The following is a 20,439-nucleotide window of genomic DNA, read 5'->3' on the forward strand; positions in this document are numbered from 1 at the left end:
TTATAGATTGTGCTAAAAAATATTTCATGACAATAATATAAATTCAAAAGTCATAATGATATAATGCTCGTAATACAAGGTTAGTAGGGAGAAATTACGTTTCATACACAAATCTGCAATGCAAATATTGTATGAATCACATTATTAATGTGCCAAACTTGTTTTAGAAAATTGCATGTTAATTAAACTATTCTACCTAAATGCTGTCAACATACTTTGTTAACAGATATAGAATATAGGCCGACCAGCAGACCACAACTGCTGACTTTGACTTTAAATATACAAAGTGGAAACCACAAGTCTATTGAGATGATATGGCTTTAAGTTTCACATGTTCCACAGGTGGACCAAGCTGTGAACTGAGCTTCCTCACTGTGTAGACTTCTGTGATAAATGCAGGGAACATCTCTCATTTCTGCCCTGTGAGCTGGGCCTCTGAACTGTCTCTTATCCCCCATTACGCAAGTGACCCTGTGAAATCTGGGCGGGCTCACACACCACTTGTCAAAAACCAAGGTTTCCATTTGTGTTTTAAATATCAATCAGTTATCTTAATGCCTGACCTTGAAATGAAGCTGTATCCCATCATCCTGAGCAGCTGGGATGTTTTCCTTAGTCTTCAGAAAAGGTTCAGAGGACGGCATTTTATTAAGCAGGTGGCTCTTCAGGTTGCCCGTTTCATGCCTGTAAAAATAAACAGATAAGTATGGTATGTAGCTCTGTCTGCAGGTAGATTCATACCCCCTGGTTCAAGGTGGATTCATGTGTTACTATTTTTGAATCACCATTTTTTATAGGGGTGACATGGTGGCCTGGAAATCAGTTCCTGCTGCCTCAGAATTATTGGCTCCTGGGTTGGAGTCTGGACTGGGGCTGCTCCTTTGTGCAGTTTGCATGTCCTGCCCATGTTCACATAGATTTTCTCCAGCAGCTGCTGTATAGTTGTCTTCCACCTTCTGGGTCAGGAACAGTCCAAATGTGTGTGGGTGTGCTCGCTCCACTGGGTTTGTCCCTCCATCCAGGTGTCAGTTCCTCCAGGACAGGCTCCGAGGTGCTGGGACACTTCATGCACGAGCAGCTTTTGGAATAATGGGCGGAACCTTGTTTGCTGCATGATATGGCATTACCAACTTTTATTTAACCTACCCATGTGATTAAGATGTTCATTCCCCCCCTTTTTTTCCAGAAACATTCATTTTTGTTTTCGGTACGTCTCCAGCACCATTAAGCCCATCTAAATGTCATGAGACATAAGCAATAGAAAATGGAGAATTAAATGGAAGTAAAATAAAGGATTTTGATGCTTTGATACTCAATGGGATATATATACCTAATAGACTCTTCTCTATTCCAAAAATAGTTTACTGAATACTTATCTAAAAAGAAAAAAAGAAAGTACTGTATGTGAAAATATATAGGAATGTTTATGCTTTTCAAAAAATGTAATTAAGAATACATTCTCCTGGTATTTTTCCTCATTCGTAGAAATATATTACCCCTTGCAACAGAGGGTATGTTGTCCATCCATGTATTTTCTAACAGCATTATTCAATGCAGCGTGGTGGAGTGCTGAAAACTAACGTGCCAAGCACTGGGCAGAATGCAGGGTTCATCATGGCCAGGACAGTGTCCCGTCCTCTTGTTAAAAATGCTGGAGACAGCTATCATAACGTAAACGAACTAGATACCCATGTGAAATATGGAACAGACCCCACAGTTGTTTTAAAATGACAACTTTAGAAAATCAATTGACAGAAAATAACTGAAATAAAGGAGTAGTGGATCTCAAAGGAAGATAAAAACTCAGTGACTGTGTGTTTGTAATAAGTCTTCCCAGGAAAGCGTTTGCTGTGAGGGGAAAATCCAGAATTAGTTTCTCATAATGGAGTACAGACCATGACCAAGAAAAAGAAACTGGTAGCTACAGTATGCAAACAAAATGGCCAAAACTAATAACTGGAAATGTATAACGCCAACATTTCCTAGTGAGAACTGAACTTCCCGCCGTTTCCAGCTCCGAAGTAAATCACCACATACTGGTGTCAAAGAACCTTTCCCAGGTGTCTTGGGGACATTTATAGCAAAACAACTCATTTAGATGGAGAAAACACCAAATACAACCAGCACTGGCACTGGACCAGGGTTGTGGGGGCTGGCGAAGGGACTGACAAGGAAATGCATCATGCACAGCAGATAGAATGTTTGAACTCTTAACCTCAAAGATGAAACAGCATAAAAGTGAAAACAAGAGATAGATTATCAGTGTGTTGTGCAGACCTTGCAATAAACTATCCTCTTGTAACCAAAAAGGCCTGACATAACTTTTACAAACAAGAGATGTAGTGTAATTAAAAGTGTATCAGAGAGACAACTTGGGTCTGAAGAATTGTTTTTCATCCTAATGACCATAAAGATATAGACTAATTCAAAATTACATAATCCTAAAGGAGAAGTTTGAAACTAATGTGCAGATCTTCTCTGTTACATGAAAGTGTCTTTAGAAATGTCTCAAATACAGTACATGCCAGTATGCTGCTAGAGTTGTGTTTCTTAAGAAATGTTTGGGTAAAATAATTTTGTTTCATTATTTGAGAAACTTAGTATAATTAACAATAGATGATGACCTTTTCTTAATTTTAATCCAGTGATATAAATGGGTGTAATGTTACACAGAGATGAATATAAAATTAGAAGGAGGTTCTATCTGTGAGAACACAAAATCACATTCTGCCGCTGAACACTGGACGAGTACTCCTTTCTGAACTGGAGGTACGAGTCAAGTGGAATATGGTACCTGACTGTATATTTGCTAGGTTTTGTTTTGAATTGGTTGAAAGTCCTGTCCTTATTATTGGAAAATAATCTTTAGCTCTGAAGTAGCAGCAATTTATTTAAACTTACAGTCTGTTAAGTTATGTTTGAAAGTTAAAATTACTTTCAAACTGTAAGTAATTAAATAAGTATACGAATGTATGCCCTCCTCTGGATTTCCTAGGGAACATCTGCTGGTTTATTTATATCAATTGTAAAAGCAGTGACTTGGGCTGTAAATCTCCTGTGGCCAAAATGTTTCACACTCTTTACAATCACTATACAAAAACACGGGACTCAGCAAAAATTGTTGGAAGACTATATGCATACCTTCTAATGAAAGATCCTGACACTTTTCTTCCCCCCCGCTCTGAAAAGATCAGCTCAGAGGTTGTGCTTCCCAGAGATTCTCCGATGACACACACATGGACATCTCCATCCTTCCCCAGCAGCCAGCTCACGTTCTTGGTAGAGGCTGGAATACAAGCAAGCGCTTAGCAAATCACCACAGCAGGATAGAGGTTAGTGTCTGTAGGTGGAGTTCACTGTGTGTGGGGGGGTCTTATTAAGCCTCACAGGCCTCAGTCCAGAGGCCGATGAGTAACATCCTTCATTTAGCAAAGAATGCAAGATTTTTATCTGAAGAACATTTGACCATACAAGTAATGGACTACAGTAGTTAGGAATCTTAACTAAGATCCTTTATAAACAATAACAGGACAACTGTGAAATATAATAACAAATATAATAAATATAATTACACTTCTCCTTTTAATAGCATTATGACTTCAAATACAGTGACAAACATTATGAGATTAATGTTTTGCTTTCTTAAAATTTTGAAGTGGAGTGAAGGATTATTAAATGTTCGGTATTTTGACCGACATGTGTCTCGGTTAAGCCAGTCTCTACATGGAATATGTTAAGAATCACCATGCTATTCTCCTCATCTCAGAACAGATGGAAAGTTATCCATCTCTGGAACAAAAACATAATTTAGTAGCAATATCAAAACATCTTCAATCATTTCAATGATTTCTTTATATGCACACTGTATATAGATACAGGTTATAGCAAACAGGCTAACCTAAGTTATACTCTAAGGTATATTCTTAAAGGGTAATTAAAAACATTAATTTTAAATGTTTTAATTAACATTGAATTGAGTGTTTAAATCAAAATTTATCAATAATGCCAATTAAGCTGACTCTGATATGAGTCGCTTTATTTTTTTTATTAAACATCCCAGTACTGAATAAGTGTTGGTATGATGCTATTGAAATTTTTTTTAAAATAAAATTGTGTAAACTCATTTTAGATGTGATATACTAAGCCATTTATTCTGCTGGTTTTTAAAACAGCTGAAATCCCACTGAGAAGTCTACCCTTGTTCTGTATCTTTTCAAATACTGTACATAAGTTAAACCCTAAGGGCTGTAAACCTGTATCCATGTTTCCTTTCTTAGATTACATAGAAATATACAATAGCTATCAAACTATTGATTTTTAGACAGCAATTGTTTAAGGTATTTTATTTTATTTTTCAATCTGGGCATAGGTGTTGAAGAAGCTTTTAAAAATATTAACTTGATATAACAAAAATCACTCTTGTGCAGCTATCTTTATATATTTGTCTAAGTTTTTGGATAATGTGGATCAGTAAACTTCTGGTCTTTTTCAGAAGATATTTGTGGTATTATATAGCAAATGATGATACCTGGCTACAAAGTAACTTACAGTTTTCTTTCACAACTTTTCCAAATTAATAAGGGAGTCCAACAAAGTTCTATCTGGGGTCCAGCTCTGCTTTCAATCTATATTAACAGTATTGTTCAGGCCAAAGTCAGTTTTATATCCATCTCTATGCCAACAACACTGCCTCTTAAACTCAGCACTGCGATGACTTTGTCAGCTGTAATGACAGATTTGCAGCTTAGTTACAATAAAATTAATCTTTCAGCTGTGTCTTATGCTACACATTGATCAAGCTATATTTGTGCTATTCATAAAAACTAATTGAGTTCCCTCACCTAATGAAAATCCTAAACTTTTTTCTTCAAGTAAGATAGAATTTGAGCAAATAACAGTAAATATCTAGTCATATACAGTACAGCAAGTAGTATTTTAATTTCAAAATGCATATGAACAAATTCTGAGATAGAGTCTAGATTTGGTTTCCTAGCTTTTACCAGTTCCACTGTCTGTACTCCCCATCTTGGACCTAATGTATTGTACTACTCATCAGTGGCGGCCTAAATACTACTCATCATTTGCTATTGTTATTCTGTTAATGATTGGTTTTATCTGCATACAAGACAAATACCTCACTTTTTTAAGTTTATTTACAGTTCTATAATTAGGAAAAACACTTTTCTTTCTTTGTATTTCAATACAGTTCTCTGTGCCATCTTACTACCCAACGTGATTTTTTAAAAATCAAATTAAAAATATTTGCAAGAAAACCTACCAACATAGTGTGGACATTATTTCAGTTCATGATTGCTCATAACTGAACTAGAATAACAGCAGAGTGAGCTGAAACTATTCTCCTTGAATTCTCGGGGCATTTTCAGTTGTGGTTTCATTGTGTCTTTCATGGCTTTGATTTATGTTGCCATCGTGACATTACCATATCATTTTCAATATTGTAAATGCAAGTTTATACTTTCGTGACGTATCTGATCAAGTAATCATCAACAGATGAACTTCATTTCCACAACAGGTAACAGTGGGCATTTACTTCTTTAGACTAATTGGTACAGAAAAGTCTTACTTATTGTCCTAGGAAATACAATAATATTCTATTTACATCTTGCACCCACAACTCATTGACTCAATATAATTGAGCGGATTTGATTAGCCATATTTGTTTTGTTTATTATGAACAAGGACAGATTCGTACATCTACCAAAACTCAAACAATTACATTCCCCTTTTACGTGCTCCTTGAGCAACTAAGAAGGATAAAGGTTTCTAAGACTTTAGAAATCATGTCTTTCAGCAAGAGCTGGTCAGTGTTAAACCACATCACGAGGCGCTGAAGTCCACAGGCATTCAGACATGAGACAAGCTTTGCGATTGCCCAGACAGCCTGAAGGGCCTGGAGCAGCGGCGGTGTTGAGCTGTAAAATGGTTGGGAAACAAAGACTCCTCAGTGTAAAATGGAGCTGGCAGGCGACATTAACTTCTTACAGCTCTTCTGACTCTGGTGGCAACATCGAGAAATTGCTCTCACTTTTCTGTGAAAATCAGTGGATATGGCACATTCAGTAAAACACGCACCCTCGCTGTCTTTATAAGAATACCACCAGCCCTGGTGCCAGCATTTCTTGTGCCTGTCACATGTGCATTTGCATCTGTGCACTGCTCTCTGCTGCCATTACGAACATGACTGCTGCTGTCTGTGCTCTTGAAAGCTGGAGTAACCGACCAGAAAAAAAACAAATTATTTATTATAATTCTACAAAAAAGTGCAGAGTGCAAGGACGCTGCACAGCAGACTCTGAGTGAGACACAGAGGCTACACGCTCTGCGCCACTAGGCCACATGACCTCTTCCCATTGCTTTAGATACACTGTGGCTCTTCATGGGTTTGAGGGCCAGAGGCACCTGATATCAGCCGATTACGTCATGCGATCTGACTCGAGGCGTTCCCTGTTAGACAGGTGTGTTTCAAGCATGTGATCAGTCGACTGTAGTGATAATGAGATGTAGTGAACTGAAGGGTCCCTTAGCTGTCCTTCCCAATGTCACGATCGTAATCCCTCCTCTTAAAGGGCGCTCCAACCCTTTCGTATTTTAGCTCATTATGTGCACCTGCTCCCTGTTTTGCGTCTCCTTATTTAAGCCTGGTGCTCTTGCTATTTCTGTCTCAGCACTGGGAGATGGACACCCAGAAGCCCGCCTACCAGCGGGTCCAGGACAGACCCGACGGCATAGGCTTTCTCACAGCGTCCTGACCGTCTGAGTCCAGGGCTCGAAGCACCTGACCTCGTCATCCTGTTTTTATTCCCCGTCCTTGTACTGGATCCCATTCCAGTTTTTAAACTTGTCTTGTTTCGTCTTGGATGGATCTCCTGGTTTTGAACTTTGGACTTCGCCCCGGATTTCTTCTCTGGACTCCTTGGACTTGTTTGCCTTGGCCACGCCCCCCAAGCACCAGTTCACTGTCGTCACGTAGGTCAACCTGCCCTGATCCTCGTCGTCTTTTCCCCCGATGTCCTTCTCTACTTACTTCCAGATTATACCGTCTGCATAGGGTCCTGAACTACACTTCACAGGAGCATAGACTGGCTCCCATTACACCCACCATATCAAAGGATATTCCAGCTCAGACAGTTAAATCTAGCAGCTATCAAACACAGAGCCTCCATTCAAACCCGCAGCTTTCAGTACATCTGACCACTCTGTAATTTTGTAGATTGGTGGAAGGAATCCCATTCATATACAGTATATGTACATCCTTTCTTTATAAGACAGGAAGAGAGAATAATACAAAAAACAGAATTCAGCAGATAACAGCAAGGCTGTTAAAGATGAACATTTGTCATTTTGGGAGGCTACTGAAAGAGTAGAGTGATGTTTATACTGCGGTATTTGAGGGATTCTGCGAAAAAAGTCCATTTCCGTACTTTTCCCAGGTGGCATCTGGAGACAAACTATTTTAGACTATAGAAGTGTGTGTTATGTCATGGTTGCTGTTACATTCTCTAATCCAACAGGCAAAATGCAAAAATACTTAAAAACATGTATCCTGCCAAGCTGGATTCCACAAACAAAATGCATTTGTTTTTTCTGTAACCGAATCAATAGTATCACACTTTAACATTGTTGTTTTAGGATGCCTGCTGGTATTATTACCAGGGGTTATTGTTCAGGTGTGAAAATGAACTCCTACTTGGCTCCTACCTTATTCTGCTGTAAAACAAAAATAGATGCAGTGAAATTCAGAACTGAATTATTCCAGCAAGGGATGAAAATATGTGTGGTTTCAACCATGATAATGTGTGATTTTCAGAGGTTGTGCTGTAAAATATTTGTATGTTGGCATTCAAAGAAATTGTCACTTTACAATGAGCAATTCCTTTAAACCATAAAATTGCAGTGAAGTGAACATGACATCAGGAAAAGTTCTGTAGCCAAATGTTTCTCCATAAGTATAGTGCTCCAGAATCCAACCTCGCATGTTCCAGTAACTCCATAACATCTGCAGCTTTGTTTTTAATGACAACAGGCACTTTCCTGTGGAGGATGTCTTAATTAGAGAGCTGCTGAGTCTTTTGATCTGTGATTTAAACATGGAATAGAATGGCATCCGAAACACAAAATAGAACTGCCATCAGTCCCAACTCCAGCAGTCCAGGAAAACCCCCAAAAGATCCTGTAAGACTCCCATAAAAGCATCGACTATTAGACAAAGACGTAAGAAAATAGAAAAAGTTAATTGATAGATACTGTAGATCCTAATAGATATTGGTTACTCAGGAGACTAAGTAACAGACACATCTGTGGAGTACCATGCTCTGCATTCTGTTACTATATGTTTTTTTTCCTGCTGTTGAAGTATGTGCAGTTGCAACAATTTCATCAAGACATGACAAGGGCTCAGACATTAGAGATCTGCACCCTCCTGATAACCAAGGAGACTGACTACACCACTTGACTAAGTGTTGCTCTGCTCTGTCCTCCTAGGATCCACAGCAGTCTCAGTCATTGATACACCAGCACTTACTTTGCTGTCGGTTCCAGTGTCCAAGCCAGGCACCTCCACTGTTGAACGTGTGTGGCTGAATCATATACAGTAACTTCTCCCTGGATAGTCCATTACAGTGTTACCCCCAGCGATACTGGTAGTCATACACCTGGGTGGGCTGGAGCAGTTTGGGTAAAGCCTGTAACTCAAGGGTTAAACCACAGTGCCAGCTGTATACCCTGAACCCACAGCTGTCCAGGTATGAGCCTGTTTTCCGAACCATTACATAGCACCTCCCAGCTGTAGCCGGCAGCAAATCCATTTGCCAACATATCCAATACAACATTCGAATACAATTTACCACTGTAACAGTTACACAGGTGAGATGTACAGTACAAACTGTACTTATATATATTTAAAAAACAAGGAAAAACTTAAATAAAAGCACAATGAATTTGAAAAAAATCAAAAGGAGGCTGCTTGTTTATGCGGCAGGCAATATCTTATTAATTTCCTCCAGCAGATTCTTTGGGACACCCAAGATCATATTTAAGGAAGTGCCTATTATTTTCAATGTACTGCCTCCTAACTGGGTTTAAAAGTTCCCAGTTAGGTGAATGTCATCAGTTTTTTCAGAAGAAAGGTGAGGGAAATCAGAGCTTCACTCTGCATTTAATCAGCTTGTAACATTGCATTGCAAACACCCTATTCAAAAGTGAAAAAGGTAACTACACTATGAAAGGTAAATACATCCAAATGTTAGTTATCAGCATGTAGATTTTGTCAGGGAATGTACACTGTATAAATCCCCCGAGTTTTTGTTCTCCGTAAAAGGAAGCTGCCAACATGAGCTACTGCAAACTCTAATCAATGCTGGTCGAATGCTGTTGATACCCTGGAAAAAATCTTTTTAGCAAGGCATTTTCATTGGCACAATGAACAGTTAAGACTGTGAAAAAGATTTGTTTTCACATTAAAACTGTGCTCAGTATTGTGGGCTTCAGCTGAGGATGTGTACTGTGTAGCCAAGGAAGCTCTCTATTTCAGTATTGTAATGAATTACCAAACATACTTACATTCTTTTTCATTTCTCAATACTAAGAGAAGGGGCAGCACCCAGGAGTCACATATTACTGCGAGTAATGAGGTAACAAACACAATTCATCCTGTTCTATAAAAGAACATGTAGTATATAACATTGTGGTACTAAAGTCTAACGTATTTTTAGCTTTAAATGTAGTTGTTAAACAGAAATTCAAATTTAAATCTTGCACCTCACTCTTACATGCACCTCTGCATCTGTGCGCATCTGTTTTCACTCTTCTCCTCACACCCCATCTTCACCCAGTTGCCTCCTTGGTTTATACCTCGTAAGTGAGAGGGTTTGCTACAAGTGAATAAATGCCGAACGCTAGAATACTGAGTATTCTCTCCTTTTAGATTCATCTTCTCATCTCATTGTAATTGGAATTTTACCAAACCTCTGAGTACAGAAAGACTGACAGAAGACTGGACATTGTGAAGAATTCAAATTCGTTCTGCTGCCAACTCTAGAAACCAGGGCAGCACTTGATTGAGTGACTGATAAGCGAGTAAACAGTTAGGATTAGCATCAAGATTTAAAAAAGCAGTATTAAACAAATCCTGCATTGATTCAGGGTTCATTCAACAGAGCACAGACAGTGATTTGCTGATCCCACCACGTTCCTGCAGCCCAGACTCTTCCTTTACTCCTCTAAAACTGCAGCCCTGGAGAGATACTTCATCTGCCACTGTAGGTCTCGGTTTTGGACTCTCTGCCAGAGGCTTTGACAGAGGCCCCTGCCTTCCCCTGCTCCTGCTCTACACCGAAGAGGCATGTGCTCTCCTGTATCACAGTAACTGTGAGTGTAAGAACTGCACTGGTTCTTTCTGATCGCTTCTTCCCCCTTCCTGTGACATCAGGACAGTGTTTATGTTATGGAGATCTTTTTAAAGTAGGACAGCTGCTTGCCCTCACTTTGGAACACATGGGAAAGGACCTACTGAAAGAAATGAATGCGTGATTTGAAAATGCAAACCCTTTCTGAAATTGTTCTGGGAACTAAATGCCAGCAGAGAAAATTACAATACCATAGATTTATGGCAGTCAAACTATCCCAGGATGTTGTTAACAGTGGCCCTATTTAACAATCAAATTTTATCAAAAGTGTATCTTTCAGAAACACACCTGATAAAAAGTTTGGAAAGGTCTTTTTTTGTTCTTTCAAAACCCCTTCATTTATTCAATGATCCTTTCACTAGGCATGGCAAAATACATAGTAATAATTGCTTGACCATATTTCCTGAAAATGTTTCTGTACACTGAAAATTTAACTTTTTCTGATGTACTCTGTGATTAATGGAGTTTTGGACATTCAGGAGAATGACAAGTCCATCATATCTTTAATTTTCACACAGGAGGCTGACCTGCCTTGTTTATATGGCAGGTCACCTCCCCTCTAACCAAGCAGGTTAAAGTCAAGGTAAGCTCATAACATTCTTCTTATGTAAAAGACTATGGACTTGTCTGGAGTACCTGAAGGAAACCGAGTGTGTTTCTGTTAACTGCAAGTTTCTATTAACATTAAAAATAGAGAAAATGCTGTCGTGGCTAACACAAACAGGAATTACCTTTTTGTTCTGTGGGCATGTTTTTTTTAATCTCAGTCACATGATTGTTGCTCTGGGCCTCAGTAAAATTGATCTGAGTCCTGATCTGAGATCTTTAAGGTCTGAACATTTCATTGGCGATTTCTCAGCTTTCTCTGTGAAGAGGGGTATTTTACAAACTATTCAATACCGCCCACATAATACGCTTTAATGCATCATCATCGTTTCCCTCTACTTGTAAGTTTCTTTGCAATACATTGTGAGAATTTCACAGGACTTTCTTCCTAAACTTTGAAACAACAGCTACAACAACAAATCATATCATCAGTGCCAGCCAAGACAAGAGAGAGATGGAAAATATGGATTTTTAATGTTTAAAATTCTAGCAATTTCAATGTGTAACACTGAACCAATCTACTCTCCCAGAAAGCTCCCTCAGCTGAGGCATTAAGGGGGCCTTGCCCAGACTTTGAGTGTCTCTCAGCAGCATGTGCTCAGTCTGGGCAGGCCTGTCTGCCAGAATACCCTCTGCTTGGTAAATATACCCACTTCTGTCTTCCTGCTCACACCTAAGCTTCCCTTTTTTCAGTCTCAGACTCACAAAAGGAGGCAGCCTGCCTGACAGTGGGCTACAGAGCACAACTGCGCAGCGCTGTTTTTCCGCGATCATTCTAAGGGTGCGGCAGAAACCTGAGAAGGAAACAGGTGAAACTGGTGATCAGGAGTTACTTTTTTATTTCTGAAACCACATCTTATTTTTTAAAGCGATCTTCCAATTTTGTTTAGCATAAGTAGTGTTTGCTCTAGTTGCTCCACACTGTTCTAATGCTCCAATCCTTTTAGTACCAGTACAGTATAATGGCAGGTATTGTTCAATATGCTTAAATGCCTGTCTTTTGTTAAAATATTGCATGAAAGTTGTTAAAATGGGCCACCCGATTTCTTATAATTTGAATTTAGATTTATCCCAGTTCAGGTTTTCATTCTGATCTTCTATAAAAACAAAAGAATTACCAGTCTGTTTGGAAAACTAAACCACCTAAATGCCATAGGGACTGGCATGTCTCCTTGCTCCTTGCCAGGCACAAAAGGGAAGAGATAATAGATAGATACAACTATCTAAATGTATTGTCTTTTTTAGGGTATCCGCTCATATCTATTGTTTTTACTTCTGCATGCAATGACTGTGTGCATAAGTACAGTAGGTGTAACACACAACATTGCTTTCATTTTGCGTCACCTGGCTGTGTTATTACAAACTTTCACCTCCTTTCCCAGCATGTACCTGCTACACCTCTGCCTTCTGACCGGCCAGACCTGTGCCTGTCATTTCCAGGCATCTGAAAAGAACTGCAGCTTCCCCCTGCAGTGCGTCACTTCAAGCCTGTGGGAATCTACAGGACTACACACCTAATCCTGGCTGCTAAACTGATGTATTTGCTTCGCAAAGAAGAAAACACACACCCAACTTGAGTGGTGTTTAGACATTTTAAGAACGTTTAACAAGATGGTCCAACAGGCATGACTTTCTAAACCTTTACATTATAGTGTGCACTTCAAATTAAAAACCAAGCTGGGTGTAGTAATGCACAGTTGTGTGGAAACCACAGTAACACCAAGTAATTGTACAGGTTTGGTAAAATCACAGGGAAACTGTGGCCATACAGTATGTGCTAAACTTTCATTTGGTTGGAAACAGATAATAAGCTGTTGTACCAGATTGTGTACGGTGTACTGTTATCAAAGGGTTTGCATCTAAGCACTTCTCAGAGAATCAGACAACACAAGTTCTTCTTTGATACATTTTAAAGACTACAATTTAGTCACTTATAAATCATTTCTAGATTACTTAATGCCACCCAAAGAGAATGACAGCTTTGTTAAAACAAATGAGTGAAGTCCAGAGGCATCTGGACACCAGAGTTTTGCTTCCCTAAACTGCTTCTCACTATCCACTAAGGAGTGACTGAAAGTATTACACTGAATTAAACAACTGTCTATTACTTCTTCTTTAAATACACCAGTCAATTGTTCGCTGTTGGCACTGAGAAATCTTTTATGTTTTGTAGTACTTCATTTAAAGTAAATCAGACTTCTGATAAAAAATATTTTCTTGTTATATTTACTTTTCATAACAACACATACAGTACAAACAAAACAAATATAGCAAGTTCCTTAAAAGCAATAACATTCCCGTTGCTCTCTAACTTTAATATTTGTGAAGTGTTTTTGTGGAAGCATTCTTTTTCAGGTGTGATTCAGCAGCACCATTTTCAAAAGGTTTTCTCAAAATATTCTTTGTGCACTATTTTCCTAAAATCCAGCTATGGTTCTTCACAGTTAAGTTAACTTTTTCCAAAACTGACTAGCTTCCATATGTTATTAAAGAGAGGAGAAATGATTATTTCTTTCTTCAGAGTCTTCTCCATTATTCAGAGACAAAACCAAGTGTAAAGGATGTTGCAATAACTCGTGTCTTTTAGCAAGATGACACAATGTGCCCTTGATTCCCCAATGTGCTTCCATTGCTGACCTCACGCTGTCTCTGTGCTGTCCTCACACTGTCTCTGTGTTGTCGTCATGCTGCTGTCAAGCTGTCATTCTGCTATCTTCACACCAATTTTCTGTTTTAAACAGGGATAATGAACCGAGAAGAATTTAATTTGGGAAAAAGAAAACCTGGTTTTCAGATACAGAAAATAGTTTTGTTTCAGTTTATGGGTGTATAGATCACAGACCTTACAATATCAAAAGAGAAGGTGATAAGTGTCTCTAACTTTAGAAGCAAAGGGAAATTATAGTCCTAATCATGGTATAGTAGATAATGTCACGGTATATATATATTTAACCCCTCTGCCAAGGTACCTTTTTGGCTACATATAACTCATACACAATGAGGAGTACTGCCCTTGTTACTATGCTATCACATTCTGCAGGCTGGTACTAACTGATGTATCCTCATGTGTCCCCTGCTGGTATTTTTATAGATACTGTAGGTGTCAAAAAATCTTCCGAAGGTATTTTCAAGCTAAATTAGAGCACTTTGGGTATTTAACTGTGCCTCAGTCCATGATCCTTCCTTTCCATGGGAAGCAGTTAAAGGCTTAAATAAGGATAATTATACTGTATTGGCCTCATGACTATATAAATCTCTTAGTAAAAGTATTCAATTGTAATTCGAGTTCTTTCTAGGACAGACTCAGAAACGTTTTTTTCTGATACTACTGCGATGTAATGTAACCTTGCAGGAACAACTTTACTTTTCTTGCCTGGATATTGTACTGAATTTCTCAAAAGCAGATCAAGACAGAACTATTACTTTAATGGCAGTTGGCTGAGCCATTTACGAGCTTTGAGATTCTGCAGAAATGAACACTTTGCAGATGCTCCTGCTGTTTGATCAGCACAGGGGGTATTACTGTCAGATCCTGTGCAGGTGAACTCCACATTTCACCTGTTTTGCACTGAATAATACAGCTCAGACATTCTATTTCTCCAGGGAAAGTGTAGGAGGTTTCTCCAGTCTTTTCATTCACCTGGTCTTTCTCCTGTAGAGTCGTCTGTACTGGAGAAGCTGCATATATTCCTGTCTGAACTAAAGGAGTCAGTTCAGGACACAACAAAGAGAAAATCTCCAGGCATTGACGGTGTCTCTGTTTAAATTTATATAACAGTATGGCCCCAGTCAGGTCCCTTTCTATGTGAAATTATACAAACTGCCATTCAGTCAGGTTAGTTTTTGAGGGTTGTTAACTGCTGTAACCATGCCAAGATGCACTCACCTTAATAATTAAATTGGTGCACAACCATCAGACAGACCTTAATAAAAGGTATCTTGCCTCTGATAGCATTCGCTGCCTCCTCCATATTAGGCACGCAGCGGCAGACACTACCTCACACTGTCTTTCCATTATTCCAGAAGGATTTTGACTCAGAGCTGGACATGCAGATGTGGTCAAATTGTTTCTGCTCACTGCACCTGTCCCAGCTGTCTGACCTCTGCTTATTGCTCCTTTGGTTTGAAACATGGAAAGTGGGACCACTGAGATGGGGGGCTGTAGTTGAGGGATGTTGTACACTGTTCAGGGTCTTGTTGTTTTTCTGTTCTGAGACAAGGTAGTTCTCAAAAAACTCTTTTGAAAAACGTCTGTCCCACCTGTATTAAAAAAAAGGTTTCAACTGAGAGCCACTGGCTATTTCTGACCCGTTCAACATGACCCTTCAATATGACCCCTTCGTATTAATTGCTCAACCGTTTCTCCATCCAGGTTATTCTGAATTATAAATAGCATTATATGTATTAATCCTTTCCAGTCAATCAAGTCTTTTCACTGTGGTGTCAATGTTTCTTTGATAACGTTTTATTAAATCAGAGAATTTTTGTGAATTTCATGAACAGTGAAGCTGGGTGAAAGAACAGCATTGTTCATTCTTCTTCATCTGCAATAGTGACTAGTTCATTCGTATCTTTGCATCCCTAAGCAGATAACTGTCTCCTCTTTCCTAATTTATTACATACAGACAGTCATCCCTCAGCTGTACAGCTCTCCAAAAGTGCAGCACACTCTAAATTTGTTGTTTCCTCTTTATATTCTGGCTCTATTGTTTTGGACAGGGTATTGGAAAGCTGCAGAGGAACTGTAAGCTCACAAACTCCAAACCTCTTCCTTCCACATTCCCAGGTGCAAGACTCAAAAAGGAAACTGTGCAGGGAATAGAAGAAAATGTCGTTAAAAGAAATCATGCCAGCCTGCCATTACACTTGTGCTGAAAGTTTTTCTAGGTGCCAGGCTTGTAAAATATGTAAAATGCATCATTGTGTTTTGCTTTTGCACGCATTCATTATCCAGTGACTCAATCAATACCTTGCAGCATTCAAATTAAATAACGAGATCTTTTCATTGAAATGAACAGCTGCTCCTTGGAGCCCTAAGACTTGCCAGGCTGTAGTCTAAGGAATCTTGTGCACAGTGTTCCTATGGCTTTAACTTCACAGATAAAGAATAGTCTGTTCTCCTCTCTTCCATCTCACTCTGGCGTTGGGTTCGTACAAGAACACTACAGCATTTTTGCAGAACTGTATTAAACTTTTTGCACATGGAAACCTTGAAATACCATATAACAAAAAGGTCTTTTTGCTAAAAGGAAGGATGTTTTTTCTTTTTCTGTAATTAAGGTTCAAACAGATAATGTGGAGAAAGGGTAATTTGTAGTTAAGTCAACTGAGTGGATAATAAACAGTCAGTTGTGGATGAAAGAAGAAATATTATATCACAAACAGTTACATTCATATATACTGTATATATTCGTAACTTAGTCCAGCAGTAATTTTTTGCCAGCCTACTGTACCAGTCCAACTTTGTGGCTTTTGTCCAATGGGACCCTGCAGTCTTCTTCCAGGTATGACACTGTATATATTTGTTGGATGGAGTTTTTTTTCTAAGCCATAGTAAATTGTTAAAGACATCATATTCAATTTTCTGTGCTTATTTGTCAATTCTATATAGCATTATTACTTCTGAATTTTATTCACGCATTCACATGTTTTTTCATTTTAATATTTTTCCTCTCCTCCAAGCTATTTTTAATCCTGGAATTTGTGAAGAAACAAGTTGGGTATATGCCATTGCACCCCCCTTCACAAAATAATGCTTTTTATTGCCAATTCAAACCATTTCTTCAATTTGTGCTTTTAGAGAATTTGAAACCTCTGACTTGAACAATGAAGAGAGTTAAAAACAACAGCTATCTGGATAGGCAGGATTCCACTTCTGCCAGAAATAGTTCAGGATAAACCAGTTACAAAACAATTTCTCCCAGGCTTGTGAAATAAGCGCTTGAAACACAAATGTTTGTTTCATACGATTGGCTAGTGAGTTAGCTTGTTTCTTAAAGAACAAATTTTCTCTTTCCGAAGGAAATCACAAGAAGTATCAGCCCTTCAGAGAGGGGGAGACCAGGCCTTATTTCCCACTCATCTCAAACTTCAAAATTCCTGGTTTAAGCAGAGGCATTCCTTACATTCCTGTTGTCAGAACTCACCCCTGATCTACTTATCTCGCCAGCTGCCATTCTGGCTGGGGGATGGATTCACCACTAAACAACACTAACAGAAGTAGGAAGTGGAGAGATGGCACAAATACAACATTTGGCTGTTAGCATTCTTTTTTTCAGCTACTTGATCTTTATTTCCTTTTTTTAAATATTTTTTCATTCTTATTTTAGTTGTCATTGTGATGCAGTAACCTGATTACTGTACTCTAATCGAAAATCAGTTAGGAAAGTGTTTCCATTAAAATCTTCTGATGACATAAACGCATGTGTTTCCTCACAGTTACTGAATTGACCAAAACATTTTTTGTTGAGGAGTACAGTCAGGTTTTTGAACATGGAAAATCTTTATGTAAAGAAAAAAAACAGTTAAAAAACAAATGTTTGTTTTTATCCTGTGTATTTGGAAGAGCATTCATGACTGGATTTAAACTTTAGAGCTTAAAAATGTTTTTAGAGGACAAGCAAGATTAGTTTAAAGAAACCCACATAACATGAGACAAATGGAGTGCAGCCTGTCTGGCCTGAGGAAGCGAGTAACATACAGTCCGCAGCTCCACCACGGTGCTGCAAGCATGCGCATGGCCTTACCTTTCCTCGGCTTCGGCTTGCCGAGGACAGAGCTCGCCCCTTCCTTCTCCAGACTCTCCTCCCTTTCCTTCCAGCGCCTCACTTGTTCCTGCCTCATCTTCAAGAACAAAATCTTCTTCTGCTCCTCATTAAGAGCCTCCAAAACATCCGGATCTATGTACATGTCTTTTAAGATCTGCTGCAACATGTTCTCTCAAAGGGTTGGGCCAAAAGCTGGACAAGGGAAGCTGCTTTTCTTTTACAGGCAGAATGCCGTACAGATCAGTGTGATTTCTTTAAACAAAAGATTCCTTTATCATCCAGGGAGTGTGGAGGTCTCTCATACCTTCTATTCTTTCTTCAGCAATCAGTTGTCAAATAGCCATCTACAATGCACAAAATTGAAAGCTTTAGTTACTGTAAAACATCTGGAGTTCAGCTGTTTCTCAAAGTTGGCAAGTTGAAGCACGTTGCAATAAAAGCATGCAATTACTGTTGATTTATTTGTTAATATGCCATCATGGAAAATATACTGAAATAATAGGATCACATTGACATTCAGTTTAAGCAATCCGAGTCAGAGCCCTGCTTTTCTGACAAATACCAGCATAACTGGCTAAAAGGACATTCTTTGTTTCTTTTCGCTAATAAGGGAGAGTTCAAGTCACTTTCTAAGTATTTTTTACCACACACACTTACACTTTCTTAACTTTCGCTAAACTTTCACCACACACACACAGATTATTGCAGGAGTAGAGACACAAAGAGGCTAAGTGAAAATATGAAACTCTTCCTTTGGTCTCTACAATTTTTCCCAAAGGATACATACAGTATTCCCTACATAAGAACAAAGACAGTTTTTCATGGCTGTAGGTCAGTCTAAAATCTTTCACTTTCTTTAGTATGACGGTACTTTAAGAAGCTCCATTAAACATGCAATGTCATTATTACACTACACTGTTTTTTCTAAACAGTTTGGAATGTTTCCTTTAAGAGAACAGACACAGTGAAAATTAAAGTGCTTTTCAGATAATCAGTATTGGAAAGAAAATCAAACAACAATAGTAACAGCTGCAGTAATAATAAACACACGAGCACTCTTAAAGAAAATAAAATGAAGCAGCTTAGTAATGTTATTCAGCATTCCCAGTCTGCAGTTAAATTACTTTGTAGAGCTTCTTAATCTGTGTGTTTACTGCACTAAGAAAAGCTCTTCTGAGTGAGACTGAGACTTTCACACCAGTCTGACAGGTCTCTATGAAAACAGTTCAGCACGCGAGCGTAGGATCTTACTTACAGAAATCCTGGCCATCCACTCTGCACTGAACACATCAGCAGAGATTCCTGATCCACTGAGGGAGTGCAGGCTGCAGTGTGTTTTCATGCTTTTGTAGCTGGCTGGGGTGGTGACGTCAAAGCATTCCATGTGCTCTCTGTAAGAGCCCTTCTTATTTAAATGTAAAGCAGAACAATAAATTGGTCAGGAAACAGAGCTCAGCTCAAATAGCTGAGGGATTAACTAACAGCTAGCATCCTGTTGAACAGAATAGTGGTGGCAGGGGGAATCACAGTGAAGTGCTGTTTGCAAAAAACATCAAAAAACAAAATTAAGAAATCAAAACTCTTCGGTCTGCCCAGAATGAGAATTCCTGACTAACTGGCTCTGCTGGCTCCTCCTGTTGTCCCATGTGCAGTTTCTTTTTCCCCTCTCTCCTATTCCTGGAAGAATTCTGTTAAGTGGATGATGATGATAATCCACTCCAGAGCCCAAAAAAGCTAAACAAGTCCATTAATTCTGTTAGGTAAACCAGTTATCTGACAGAAATAAAGAAATATTTAAACCATCACCTTGATACCTGAAGTTCACATCGCAACTAATTTAATTAAAAACCTTTTTTCTATTTTTTTTTTCAGTGGGGCCAACCACCCTGAGTAGAACAGTATTACACAAACTACTGTACATGCAATCGGTTTCACTCTTGTTAGGCTTCGGTCATCTGCTGATTTGCGTATTGATGGCTGAGGCACTGCAGGCAGCCCCTGCTCCTGTCTGATAGCAAGGCTGCAGCACATCGATGAGAGCACGAGCCGTGACTGAGCCATGGAGCCTGGAGACATTGCTTCTGTTTGTGGCTTGTTCCATTCTCTCCCAGCTGGATCAATATTAATGTTGTTTTATGTCGTTGGGGGACAATGCATTGGCTTATGTACAGTATCTGGTATATTCTTCACCATAGGCACCAATTACTGTCAACACCTTGTCATATATTTTCAAGAGATTTTGTGATAGGGCTGATTTTTAAAGCCTCGAATATGAATGTTAAGTCTTATTTGCAAAACTGGTAAATGCTTTAGTAGGAGGAGTCTATTTTTTATCATTTTTAAATTATTAGGTTGCATCATGTAGACTTGCTTTCCATTTTCACAATTACTTTGTTGATGAATATTTCACTCATATGCATATACTTTCCTCCCTCGAGTAATTAGCATTGATCAGCTGTTCATTCAATAGATCAATAGAAGTCAGATCAATAGAAGAAAATCAATGATCAGTACTAGCTGGGCAAATTAGGTTGATACATTTATAGAAAACTAAAAGCAAATTCAACGTAAGGGTAACTGACAAAGAAATACTGAAAATAAAAACCAGGCAAAATGAAATTAATTTCCTGACATTTCTAAGA

The 20,439-nt window shown here is 38.7% G+C and overlaps 1 protein-coding gene across 1 annotated transcript in view; it reads right to left on the reverse strand.

Annotated features, from left to right (window-relative positions):
- Positions 1-19,332, reverse strand: part of LOC138241691 (SH2 domain-containing protein 4A-like) — a 43,067-nt gene extending 23,735 nt beyond the window's left edge. Inside the window, exons 1-4 of the mRNA XM_069195376.1 lie at positions 19,053-19,332; positions 17,777-18,141; positions 3,142-3,286; positions 564-684 (exon numbers count right to left, since the gene is read on the reverse strand). Of these exons, the coding sequence (XP_069051477.1) occupies positions 564-684; positions 3,142-3,286; positions 17,777-17,963 (453 nt within the window). The 5' untranslated portion in view covers positions 17,964-18,141; positions 19,053-19,332. The remainder of the gene's footprint in view (positions 1-563; positions 685-3,141; positions 3,287-17,776; positions 18,142-19,052) is intronic.
- Positions 19,333-20,439: the final 1,107 nt, after the last annotated feature.

This window comes from Lepisosteus oculatus, chromosome 11 (genome assembly GCF_040954835.1).
Source record: "Lepisosteus oculatus isolate fLepOcu1 chromosome 11, fLepOcu1.hap2, whole genome shotgun sequence".
In the NCBI taxonomy this organism is placed as follows: Eukaryota; Metazoa; Chordata; class Actinopteri; order Semionotiformes; family Lepisosteidae; genus Lepisosteus; species Lepisosteus oculatus.